This window comes from Tubulanus polymorphus, chromosome 3, assembly GCF_964204645.1.
Source record: "Tubulanus polymorphus chromosome 3, tnTubPoly1.2, whole genome shotgun sequence".
In the NCBI taxonomy this organism is placed as follows: domain Eukaryota; kingdom Metazoa; phylum Nemertea; class Palaeonemertea; order Tubulaniformes; family Tubulanidae; genus Tubulanus; species Tubulanus polymorphus.
Window position 1 is genome coordinate 957,186 of NC_134027.1, and position 13,781 is coordinate 970,966.

At 40.6% G+C, this 13,781-nt stretch overlaps 1 protein-coding gene across 1 annotated transcript in view; it reads right to left on the bottom strand.

The window, feature by feature from the left end:
• The window catches only part of LOC141901118 (uncharacterized), a 46,584-nt gene that overhangs the window by 23,022 nt on the left and 9,781 nt on the right, over positions 1-13,781 (bottom strand). Inside the window, exons 3-9 of the mRNA XM_074788205.1 lie at positions 13,443-13,663; positions 11,089-11,246; positions 9,165-9,253; positions 8,533-8,752; positions 2,956-3,403; positions 2,748-2,836; positions 1,741-1,977 (exon numbers count right to left, since the gene is read on the bottom strand). Coding sequence (XP_074644306.1) covers positions 1,741-1,977; positions 2,748-2,836; positions 2,956-3,403; positions 8,533-8,752; positions 9,165-9,253; positions 11,089-11,246; positions 13,443-13,663 — 1,462 coding nt within the window. The remainder of the gene's footprint in view (positions 1-1,740; positions 1,978-2,747; positions 2,837-2,955; positions 3,404-8,532; positions 8,753-9,164; positions 9,254-11,088; positions 11,247-13,442; positions 13,664-13,781) is intronic.

Here is a 13,781-nt window from a genome sequence, read left to right on the forward strand (position 1 = left end):
TGCATTGTTGAGCAGACGATGGAGGGAGAAGATGAGAGCAGGAGAGTAAGCCCTGTAGGTAAACCTCCGTTAAACTGGTCGGGGTCGAAGTCTGTTGCTGGGTTACGATGAAACCTGTGACCTATATAAACCACAGTGAGACACACAGTGAGATCAGATACATTCATTCTCGGGGGCTAGCGGGGGCTAGCGGGGGCTAGCGGCAAGTGGCATCACCATCAGGAGCTTCAGGTGCTTCACGTGCTTTACAATGAGTTCAAGTTAACCATTACTATCATTTATAGGTTTTATTACTATCAGAACCTATTAGTAGGTTTTATTTGGACGTAGGTCGGTGGTTGTGTTCAAAAGTTATTATTAGTTCATTAACGATGTTTTTACTGTGAACACTGAACCGCGTTCAGTCCCTGGTAGTTAATAAATACATAATAATTGGACGTTGGAACTTCACACTCTCTGCTAGCACGAGCACCCTCTCCTCCTTCTGGTAACACCGGACCTGTCATATTGCTGACACTAAGTTGTATTTTTCAATCATCATTAGTTAGAGTGGTAATTACAGCGCGATTGTGTCACACTTCAATTCAGTCTCATATCAATAGACGACATGTTTCTATTCAACAGAAGTTGTTTGTTTTTGGATATAAATCAAAATAAAGAATGTTGTTGTTGAATTGTTCTGCCGTGAAGATGTCAAAAATATTTTAATGGCCTGAAAATATCCTCAATACGAAACCGGTTTGTTTTCAGAATGAATTTTACGAAATGAAACTATGAAAGTTTGTATCATAACCTTCAAATATTTACGATGATTCTAGATTAGATTCATAATGAATCCGTCGAATGAAACATGTTTAGATATAAATCAACTGCTCAAGGGTGAACAAAATCCCTGTAGTGACAACGAAAAATGTTAAAAACATTTCAGCATTTATGCTCGAAACTCGTAAAAAGCTTTCAAAACAGGATCCAGTTCCACAGTTCTACAATTCCACAGTTATACAGTTCTACAGTTCCACCGTGGTATGTTAAAGTTTGGAATGAACTGCTTTTAACTGAGAAATGTAAAATTAAACTGCACGAATAAAACATCGAAAATGAGTCAAACAAAACCGAGACCTCCAGAACTGGATCCGGATATTTTGAGAATGACAGGAATCCAACACCTGACATAGAAAATATGCAAGAATTTCATGTAAAAGAAAGTAAAAATATGTATGCGGTACAAAGAGTGGGAGAGATGATTCACTGTCAGTTTACACCAACTTCTTCAAGCTATTGATGACATTTCGTTTCGCGATTGAATTGATGTCGAAGCCTCGAGACATCGCGAAGATTGAGACGCATCAAATAATAATCACATTTAACCAACAACAAAACCCCGAACTACAGAACAACCCCCGCAAATATGAAACGCTACACGTAATCATAGGCTCGAGTCTGCAGACCTTCTTCATATTATAATTACAAATATGAATGAAATTCCAGATTTTTGTAATTCGATGAAATAAATCTGCTGATTACCAACATTTTTCAATTTTCTATGAAATTCAAGGAGCCAATAGCCGTGATTTTAAAACTTTCAGATTTCATATGAATCTAGAATATTTACGAGTAACAGGTTCCCTTTATGCGGAGGTGGGAGAGCAGTGATTGTTGTGTTGGATATTGTTTGATGAATTCAATCTCGGTTCACAATGATTATTAAAACAGATGAACACGGTACTATGATATATTTACCTGCGACTGCGGGAAACCTGTTTGGAATTGTTGCGCAGGTATCACGTACTGTTGTTGTTGTGACTGTTGTTGTTGTTGTGCACCAGTAACGGGATAAGAACCAGCACCGCCCACGCCGACACCGGTTACGCCCCCTGTTGGAATGTTCTGGTTATGGAATTGTCCAGTAGCGTACTGCTGTTGCTGCTGCTGGTTAGTATTGTATGATTGTCCCGGTAATACAGCCATCCCCGCCGACTGGAAAAAAAATTACAACATCAAAACAATTTTATTTCATTTCACGCAAAGAAATCTCGAGTCGAAATTTTCAGGAGAAAATATTTGCTCAAGACTCTTGCTGGTTCAGACACCAAGCGCCACAAAACAAATATCTGAGTATTAACTGTGATTCAGAGTAGACTTGAGCTATATACATTCCAAAGGAATTGTATTTACTGATGAAGCCCAGGTGAAGGCGGGGAAGCTCAGGTAGGGATAGGGGGAAGGTCGGTGGAGGTCGGGGGGATGCCCAGGCCACAATACATCAGTTAAAGCTCAGATGAAGGTAGGGGGAAGGTCGGTGGAGGTTGGGGGAAGCCCAGGTGAAGGCGGGGAAGCTCAGGTAGGGATAGGGGGAAGGTCGGTGGAGGTCGGGGGGATGCCCAGGCCACAATACATCAGTTAAAGCTCAGACTGCTATATAAGGAAGTGAACTATTTTCATTTCCTTGTTTTTTTTTTATCTATCAAAAACAAATAAACGACAAGTGACACAATTTAGACAAACTGATATTTACACGACTCAATTCGATTAGATTAATTACAGATTAATTAGCACAGCATCTGCCAATAATAAAAACGGGTCAATTAACCTTGTTATAACTAAACTCTAGTTACAGGGCTCCTATATGTGGGGCTCCTCTATAAGTAGGGCTCCTCTATAAGTGGGGCTGCTCTATGTGGAGCTCCTCTATGTGGGGCTCCTCTATCCTTTACTAGCGGGTGATATTGATAAGATAGAATGAATACCTGTTGCTGTGAATAGATTTGGTAATACTGTCCTGCTGGTAAGCCCTCCTGTGATAAAGTACCGACACCGCTTTCCGTTGACACTGAACCTGAAATACAACAATAACTCGTTTCAGTCTGAACTAGAGTCCTAACCCGCAGTCCCGCTGACAGAACCACGCCCATAGTTACATAAACCCAAATTTGAGGCTATTGTTTATTTATTTACCTGTAGTATCAATAGACACTGTTTGCTGTTGTTGTTGAGTCTGTTGACTAGTAACGCCCCCTGGTTGTTGTTTCTGCGGCTGTCCGGACTGCTGCTGCTGCGTTGGTCCGGTGCCCTGGAATTGCGACGGTAGCGCCCCCTGTTGTTGTTTCGGTTGATCCGATGATTGATCCTGCTGGTATTGTACGACGAGTACCTGCGAAGCCGGTTGACTCGCGGCGTAACTCGACCCCGGTTGATATTGACCACTAGGGGGCGCAGCGACTGATGATTGGTTCGGTTGTTGCTGCGTTGCGGTAGCTGCTGCTGCTGCTGCGTGTTCAGTAGTGTTTTTATTATTCTGCAGCTGCTCTTTACGTTCACGGTCTCGATGATACTGAGCGATCCGTTCGCGGATTTGTTTCGTTACGTTTCGTGAATCCTCGTCCTGCAGTAAATTTGATCTCACCTGAAAAATTCAGAAAAACAAAATCCGAATTTAAATTTCTAAATATTGAAACGATTATGATTTGTTTAGCAATTTAAACGTTGTCACAATGAGGATAATCCTCAACAAATATGACACAATAATCCGTGACAAATATGATTCCTAAAGTAAAATCCCGCCATGAAAGCTTAGTATCGAGTATACCAACTTTCAGTTTCACGACAAAGTTAAACTCAAATTATTGGTTTAGTTGCTATTGGTTACTTCATGTTTTCAATGCTGGCAACAATTAAAACTTAACCGTTTTTTGAAATCCGACCCTGACCCAGTTCCACAGTAATCTGCTAAATTTGATTTTAGAATTGAAGTTAGTTAATTATAAGATAATTCAATCTGACGGTAAAGAACAGACTATAGAACCGTTTGTACTATTGGTGAAATAAAGAACAGACTATAGAACTGTTTGTACTATTGATGAAATAAAGAACAGACTATAGAACTGTTTGTACTATTGATGAAATAAAGAACAGACTATAGAACTGTTTGTACTATTGATGAAATGAAGAACAGACTATAGAACTGTTTGTATTATTGATGAAATAAAGAACAGACTATAGAACTGTTTGTACTATTGATGAAATAAAGAACAGACTATAGAACTGTTTGTACTATTGATGAAATAAAGAACAGACTATAGAACTGTTTGTACTATTGATGAAATATTGGTTAATTAAGTTTTTATCTCATCAGATTTCTCAGTCAGTAATTACTTTTTACATTAACGAACGAACGAAATCCGAGGCAATTAACAAGATTTAATTATCAGTCGCGTTTTTATAATGATGATTCACGGATGAATTGTGAAAAAATTCCAGACACAAAATTGCACCAAATTTTTTACCCCCGAATACAGTAACACAATAACATAGTACATAACATACCCTAATATCGTAAAACCGCTATGGTTTGGTTCAGTTTGACAATTCAAATCATTGATCTCTTAATGAAACGGTTTAATCAGGTTTGAAATAAGAAAATTGTTTGGTTTAGTGACTATTTGTTTCCTAGCTTCCTCATTTGCAGGGTTTTAACCCTACAACTGCATGTTCTTACCGAGTACTGCCGAAACCCCAGAATCATCACTCTTAAAAATGGATTTAGAATCAATTTTTAATTTTTAATTTAAAATCTTACCGATAACTATGACTGGGTGGGGCGAAAACAATTAACTATCAAAACATTTCATGCGTTTTGAATTATTGGAACAAACAAAATGTAATTACTATCTATGTGTGTGAGTTGTACAGGCATATACATCACCTGAGTGGAGTAGGAAACATCACACGCAGGGGGGAGCGGAGAAGGGGGAGGAGGGAGCGGAGGGGGGTAGATATCTGACTGGGGATTGATGATGATACACTGTAATATCATTGTTTGAAAATGAACAGATATTTCAAACTAACAGCATGAAAACCTATCAGGTAGGTAGAGTTGGTCGCCTGAGTTTTAGTCGAAATAGATATTTCTGATTGCAAAATATGATGTAATTATGAGTGAATGTCTGAGTTCTACGGTCAGTCCTCGGTGTACAAAGGTTAACAAACAGATCTAAAGTCTATGATTATTTCTCTATCTGTATTCAATGTACTGAGAACCGCAATGAGCCGACCTTGGCCTTCAATGACTCATTGAATAAAATCAACCTGATTTACACATAAACCTATACATGGAAACACCTCTTGTTTAAAGTCCAATTCTGCTTAAACAAAAAAACAGTGCAATAACCTTCCATTTATAACAAACTGGCAATAAAAACCGATATGAAAATTATGAATTTTATTCAGACATGATAAGAAATTAATATTGACTCATGTGATGCCCTGACCTAGTTCTACAGTTTTTAAACCAAGTTCCACAGTTCTGAACCTAGTTCCACAGTTCTGAAGCTAGTTCCACAGGGAACTGGGTTCAGTCACTGTGGAACTGGGTTCAATAGCTGTGGAACTGGGGTTCAGTAGCTGTGGAACTGGGTTCAGTAGCTGTGGAACTGGTTCTACAACTGTGGAACTGTCCACTGTATGATTTGATGGAGTCTGTTTGACCCCGCAATGAGTCAACTGAGAAACTCATACCAGATTTATTGACGTGAACACCTAGACATGAAACGCACGCACGCACGCGTGTGACAGTGAAATCAACAAGGTTTGATTATAAATTCATATAGGCAGTAAGTATTGTAGGAGATATTAATACAATACAATCTATTGTAATGAATTAATAATGAACGAAGAACAAACAGTTCAAACTAAGGTTTCATTCATTCTCTACACAATATATTCCACAAACACTAACTAACTTTTGTGTCTTTAAAATTTTACAATTTTGTTCATGAACAAATTGTGTGTTTTTATTATCTATAATTGTATTAGGAAGGCTTTCTGATTGTTTTGAATGATATTTATTTTACTCAACAGATATTAAACGGTTAATGTGGTATTCAAACTAATACTAAGAATGTTATTTCAGAAATGACATTGACACACTGACCGAAAATATCGATAATAATTGATATCATTATCTGTCGGTTCATTTGAGGAGAGAGCTCAACTCTCAGACCACAAGGAGAGAGCAGGGGAGAGAGAGACATACACGTACGTCATACACATACTGACATACATCTGTTGTTATTCCTCTTTTTAAAAACTAAAATGATGGATCACCGAGAATAATACAAAAAACCAGTGAAAATGAAGGTTTGGTTGAAGGACGAGAGATCCTCTTGGCTTCGATTCAAGTTCATTATAATCAGGTCTATATGTATTTTCATAGTCTGAATAAAGAGCTATTTCACAGTAGACACGGCTATTAGGCAAGTATCCAATAAATATACAACATTTTAAAACTGGTCTATTGACTTTTTTCTTCTTCAAATCAATAGGTACATGTTTAGGTCACGGCCAATTTTAGAACAAGAGTGGGGAAAGAATGGGAGAGAGGAAGCAAAGAGGCAGGGAGAGGGAAATAGAGAATAGGAAGAGGAGAGGGAGAGAAGTAGTAGGCCTAGTAGGATGAGATAAAGGGACTCAAAGAAAGAATAGGGGCAAAGAGAGGAGAGATAGAGATGAGAGGGTAGATGAGGATGAGAGGAAAGAGGAGAGGAGTGTGTGTCAAACAATGATGATATCCGGTTCGGGAGGAAATTCCTGTGGTTTTTTACGAGGTCTTAATTTCGTATCGGTTCCAGGAATATAAATCAACCAGTACTCTCACTGAGGAGTAAACTCTAGAATGATCTCTGGTTGCGAGTAGGAGAGGATGAGGAGGCTGAGGAGGAGGTGGATGATAAATAGATGAATGATAGAAACAGTAAACTTAGTAACAGGTTTAGTTGTAACAGTATTTAAACCCCGGTGAAATGTACAACATTCAGGCAGAACCTTTTCATTTCATTGTTCTACAGGTCACTTAACACGGAGAGCTACTTAAGGCTTTGTAAGCAGGTTCAAGGTTTATTTTTCTTCTCATGGGGGAGAGAGGCCAGAGAGAGAGGAGAGAGAGGAGAGGAGAGCTTCGATTGATCACATAATGAGTGAGAGAGAAACCTAGCGCTGTTACAGAGGAGAAAGATTTAGATGCATTTTTTATGAGATCGAAACCAAAAATCAGTTCGCTATCGATAATAAACAGGCATAAAAATAACCACACTAGAAGAGAGAGAGAGTGGAGAGGGGGTGAGAGAGTGGAGAGGGAGAGTGGAGAGGGGGAGAGTGGAGAGGGGAGAGGGAGAGTGGAGAGGGGAGGGGAGAGAGTGGAGGGGGTGAGAGAGTGGAGAGGGAGAGAGGGAGAGAGGGAGAGAGAGAGTGGAAATGGGGAGAGAGTGGAGAGGGGAGGGGGAGTGGAGAGAAGGGAGAGTGGAGAGAGGGGAGAGAGGGAGGGGAGAGAGGGGAGAGTGGAGGGGGAGTGGAGAGGGGGAGAGTGGAGAGGGGGAGAGTGGAGAGGGGAGAGAGGTATTTGTGTTGAGATTATGTAATGTGTATTGCATATATATATGCATTCATGTATTTAGGAGGTAATTAACATTCAGACCGGTTTTATTTTTTCATGAGAATAAATCTATAATGATCTGATATTATAGAGAATTTCCACCGTTCAATGAGATTAGTTTAACGAGACCGTGGTTTCCAAACAACTAGGGGGTCCCTATAGGGGGTGGTTGCACAATCGACGAAATAAGAATGACATTAAATCAATGTTAGGTTCAAGCCATTTCTAAATTCTAGTCAGTGTTTAGTTCTTCCCAATACTGAAAATAAGACTTGTCAAAGTCTTTGTCTAAGTCTATGTTGGTTCTATTGTAAATTTAATACTAATCATTTCATATAAATCAGTTCATTTTTATTAAGTATAGCGGCTCATATGAATGCCACTGATATTGAATGGGGCCCTAAATCAGCTGTTAGCAACTGGCAGTGTGAGTCTTAATCACTATTCACTCACTGAGGTCATATGACCACCACTGACCAATCAGTGACCAGCTACTAGGGTCAGCCAATCACAGCAACCCTAGCAGACTACTAGGTCACTGTGGATACCTAGGGTTAGCCAATCACAGTAACCCTAGGGTTAGCAGACCACTTCATGTTGACCAATCAGAAACTAGAGCTGATAGAGCCAATCCAGATTGCCCTTATATCAGAGTGGTCTGTGACATATTGAGATTCTCAATACAGTATTGAGATTCTCAATACAGTTTTGATAAGGCAATTCTAACATATTGAGACCAATCTAAGCTCATGTTAATTCTAACAGGAAACTCTCCATCTATTTTCCCTTGCATTAGAAATGAGGGGATTACAATTCCTTTCATGTAAATGAAGGAAAAGTCAGACAATTTGAATTGTTGGTGTTGGAAACACTGAGGCCTCACTGAGAGTATCTAATAATCCAATCAGGGAATTTGTCAGGGTCTAACGTTAAAAATCACCATCTATTTTCTCTTGCATTAGAAATGAGGGGATTACAATTCCTTTCTTGTAAATGAAGGAAAAGTCAGACAATTTTAATTGTTGGTGTTGGAAACACTGAGGCCTCACTGAGAGTATCTAATAATCCAATCAGTGAATTCATCAGGGTCTAACGATAAAACTCACCATCTCCTGAGCGACTTCTTCAGGGTTGTCTTTTTTCATATCGAAATCAAATTGAATCGCTTCGTTTTCTTTATGTTTATCTTTACGTTTTTTCGGATCAATAACTCGAACGCGTAACTCGACCGTATTTCCGGCAGCATCGGCCTGAATCAGTTCCACTTTAACACCGCTATCAACCTCCAGGAAAAAATCATGTTGCAACAAACTCTTCACGTTGTACCTGATTGAGACAAACAGAAAATCATTCAAATTTTTTCATAGGTTCTGACATTTAATTACTTCCCCCTATGACATCATTATGCTAGGTAGAAATCTAGGATCTCCCAATAGATTAAATTACTGCCTGGTAGCACAATGGATACCACCACAGATCTCCCTATGACATCACCCCCGAATCTATATCACTGATAGGTTGGAATCTAGGCTTCCTCTTCCCCCTATGACATCATTATGCTAGGTAGAAATCTAGGATGTCCCAATAGATTACATTACTGCCTGGTAGCACAATGGATACCACCACAGATCTCCCTATGATATCACAAGTATACCTCGACTCTATATCACTGATTGGTTGGAATCTAGGCTTCCTCTTCCACCTATGACATCACTGGTAGGGTGGAATCTATGCTTACCTCTCATCTGTTTTGGTGCGCGTACAACAATCAATGATCTCCTTGATATCAGGATCAGTAACTTTATCCAACGCCTCGGGACGGACTCCCTATACAAATATATACAATACCAATACCAATACCAATACCAATACATCAGTCATATTCATAAGTATCACTTGTTTTGTGAATGTGTAATATTTTATCAGACGTGACCAGAAATTTTTTGTATGCAGCATGTTCTACAGTTCCTCTCCCCAGAGAGGAGAGAGGAGAGAGAGAGTGGAGAGTGGAGAGAGAGTGGAGAGGAGAGAGGGGGAGAGAGGAGAGAGGGGGAGAGAGGAGAGAGGGGGAGAGAGGAGAGAGAGCGGAGAGAGTGGAGAGAGGACAGAGTGGAGAGGGAGTGGAGAGGAGAGAGAGTGGAGAGAGTGGAGATAAATACTTGGTATATATCAAACCAGAAAATACATAATAAACTTTACATGAACTGGAGAGATGCAGATCAGGTTTTTGCCACTAGTGACAACACACAACTGGTCGTCAATAAGTGGGGTTTTCTAAATATCCACAAACAGAATCTCGAGATACTGTTGTTAAATTCCTCTCATAACCACAACTACCACGGGAGGTAAAGAGCTCTCTTTTTTTTATCTCACTCTTCTCTCTCTCCGGTAAAGAGAAACACTTTACTGAGAAATGTCTTATCTTTTTCACTGAGCAGTTTTAATAATAAGTTGTACTGATTCCCCCCTCCCCCTATACCTGTATGTGTGTGTACAATATCAAGTACTGAACAAAACTGTGGCACAATTCCAAACTCACGCAACTGAGAGCATGTCCCCCTTCACCTGGGATCCAGAAATTCAAATAACCCAGACCTAGTTCAACCAGAAATCACGAGTTTAAACATTAAACATTGATGTTAATTGACAGTAATGAAGTTTGCCGGGTACCGGTACCTGCAGCCATTGCTATGACAAGTGCCGGTACCAGCTATAACTGCTGCAGCGATATCCTGCTCCTTGTTGTCAATGTTGATATAAATCGCGAGTGACACAGGTGCTAACTGTGATAATTAATGAACTATATTCCCTAATCTTAGAACACTCCTTTATTCTGTAAGAAACTAATCTAAACCCGTCTTAGATTCAGCTCAACTCAGTTCCTAGGGCTATAGATAAAACCGGCCTATGAAAACAGGGCTCAGCTCCTGATTTGAGCACATTGTAAACTCAGTTTGGTTCAACATTTGAAATTGATCGGTATCTAATATGCCCATTTTTGGTCTAGAGTTGCAACTGCAACATGGGGCGACCAGGACATAACTTTGCTCATTGATCAATGAGTTTTACCAGTGCTGTATTGTATATACGGTTTGTTTCTGTATTTATGATTTTGCGCGGTGACATCTGGAACCACATCACGCATTCACATGTATACAAATTAGACCTTGACTGCAATATCTCTAAGTGAGGTTACGGTTTATAGCAAGCAATAAAAACACAAGTGCTCAACACTTTCACGTATAATGTATCCAGAATTGACCTGGTTAGTTTTCGATAAGAATATCAGGGGCAGCAGTTGCTCAAAAGTTGGTTAATTAACCAGTGAATTAATTAGTTAACCAGCGGATAGTTGACCTTAAAAGTTCATCGTTACTATGCTATCTATCCGACAGTTATCTTTAACTTTTGAGCAAGTGTAGCACCTGAAGGACAGTATAACTAGATCAGCACTGATTAACATGAGAATCATTTTGAAAGTGAAATGACTATTGACTATCGCGGCGTCCAGCGAGAGGCTGAACGGTGACATACCGCCAGCAAGGGGGTGACCGGTGACATACCGTCGAGCGAGGGGCTGACCGGTGACATAACGTCCAGCGAGGGGGTGACCGCGGCGTCCAGAGAGGGGGTGACCGGTGGGTGACCGGTGACATACTTACACTGGTGACTTTCCTATAAATCTGAGCAGCATTAGTACATTCTCTATACGGATATTCAGACGTAGCCATTTCTAACATACACATTCCAAACGCATAAACATCAACAGCTTCATCGTAATGTTCTTCGTACATTTCGGGAGCCATGAATTCAGGGGTTCCTGAAAATTATCAAAATACAACGATAATCATGAGTCCGTTTTCCATCCTAGTTTCATAGATGTGGAAGCTAAATAGTCTCTAGGAACATTTTGAAATTTGTCAGTTATAACCATGGTTTCTCATCGTTACTATGGTGGTTGTTACCCAGATTGACGAGTTATCCCTAGGAATAACATTAATACCAGTCTATGAAACCGGGCCCAGGTATACGAATACATCGTCAACCTGGGCCCTGTTTTCTAGACTGGGTATCAAAGTTATTCTTTTGGATAGATCTGGTGAAAGTTTTATAGACTCGTTTAACCCGGACCTGGACCGGGTTATAAGAATCTAATCACGTCAAATAGATATGGAGTAATTCTTTCTATGCTAAGGGGTGCTGTACTGTACAGGGTGTAAGAACATGAGACAATAGATGGCAGAAGTGTGCAATTATTTATGCGAGTAAGATTCATAAATCAATATGAAACATAATCAGTTTTATTGACAGATATTTCCAGGTACCGAGACACAGAATTCATTTATCCAACTGTTTACACTAATGTCTGGTATCAAATACATCGGTGACAATAGTACATTAACTAATGAGTCTTATTGAGAGAGAGAGAGGTCGGATTGAGAGAGGTAGAGAGAGAGGTCGGATTGAGAGAGAGAGGTCGGATTGAGAGAGGTAGAGTGAGAGGTCTCATTGTTACTCGCTGTAGCTTCCAGCGATAATTTTCTGTTAATTCCATAAATTATGGATCAATTATGTGAGCGTAATAGAAAATAATGACATCACAGACGGCTCTAAGCCACGAGACCGGGGAGTGCGAGGAGTCAGTCAGGGGGAGTGCGAGGAGTCAGTCAGGGGGAGTGTGAGGAGTCAGTCAGGGGGAGTGTGAGGAGTCAGTCAGGGGGAGTGCGAGGAATCAGTCAGGGGGAGTGCGAGGAGTCAGTCAGGGGGAGTGCGAGGAGTCAGGGGGAGTGTGAGGAGTCAGTCAGGGGGAGTGTGGGGAGTCAGGGGGAGTGTGGGGACCTGTCAGTCAGCAGGTGAAGGGTGCGGGGAGTCAGGGGGAGTGTGGGGAGTCCGAGGCGTGCCAGGAGTCTGGGGACGCTGTCAGTCAGCAGGTGAGGGGTGCGAGGAGTCAGGGGGAGTGCGAGGAGTCTGGGGACGCTGTCAGTCAGCAGGCGAGGGGTGAATGTGAGATCACTTGTGGTCCTCTATGATAACGTATTGTATATAATAAATGAAATGCTGATTAAATAAATGATTATTTGATCGATTGAAGTTAAATGTGTAACATCAACTGTTCACAGTCAAATGTCAACTACAGGTCATTAGACGGGTTGTTCAATGATTAATCAGACAGTGAGGGAGGAAAGGGGAGAGAGGAGGAGAGGGTGAGTCAGAGACTATGAGGATAATTAAATAATGTATGACATTTAAACAACATGACACGACGTATGAACTGTGGATGTGTGGATTAGAGAAGTGGACAGGGGTGGAAATGGAACATGGTGGAATTCAAGATTTCATGTCAAAACGAGACAGATCCCTTCAACTGTTCGGACATGTTTAAATCCTCAGTCATAAAACATTATAGATACCGGTTTGTTACGCAATATTGTGTAAGGTGCAATTTAAACGCGTCAATTCTTATATTCTGTAAGGGAACAAACGGATCTCCCAAATCACACATATCTACAGATAGTTCCAAAATAAGCTACTTAAGAATTACGAGAGACGTGTATAAACAGGTTGAGTTCACAGTTAGTCCTGTCATATAGAAATTCACATGATACTAGATCTAATGGACTCAGTATTCAAAACCACTGTTCTTAACGGATCAGGCTTGGACCAAATTTGGCCCGTGCCTAATTAGAGAGCGCGTTCACACGCAAACCATTCACTCGATACTAAACAATGCTCAAACAAAGTGAAGTGGATCATTTCCGGTGCTAGTTGCAATTCAAACGCTATCATTTGAATGGTGCTAAAATTTGGCTAGGGCACCCGTGTGAACAGTTGTTCAAGTCCAAATTTGGCCTGGGCCAAAAATGCGCGTGTGATCGTGGCTCTAGTCCTAGATTTCCAATGTTTCCTCCAATCCTGGAGGTGAATTTGAGGTGATGTCATCAGAATCCGTGTCGAGTGAGGATGTGGTTTACAGATAGTCGAGGGGCGTAGAACTAGGTCGCCGACAGGTACTTACCGATAACAGATTTAGCGAATGATTTATTTTTCAGGGTAGCCAGTCCTAGATCACCTATTTTCACAGAGCCAGTAGTACCAGTAATGAAGATATTATCACATTTTAAATCGCGATGTATAACAGGAGGCGTTCGCGTGTGTAAAAATAATAAACCCTTCAATATTTGACGACACCAATTTTTTAGCACCTTCAAGTTGATCTTCTTGAATCGTTTGATGTACCTGAAATATACAATAATTATAAAATGGTTTATATCATGAATATCAGAATTGAGGAGATGCCCCAGGAGGAAGCCCGCAACGTGCCCCAGGAGGAAGCCCGCAACGTGCCCCAGGAGGA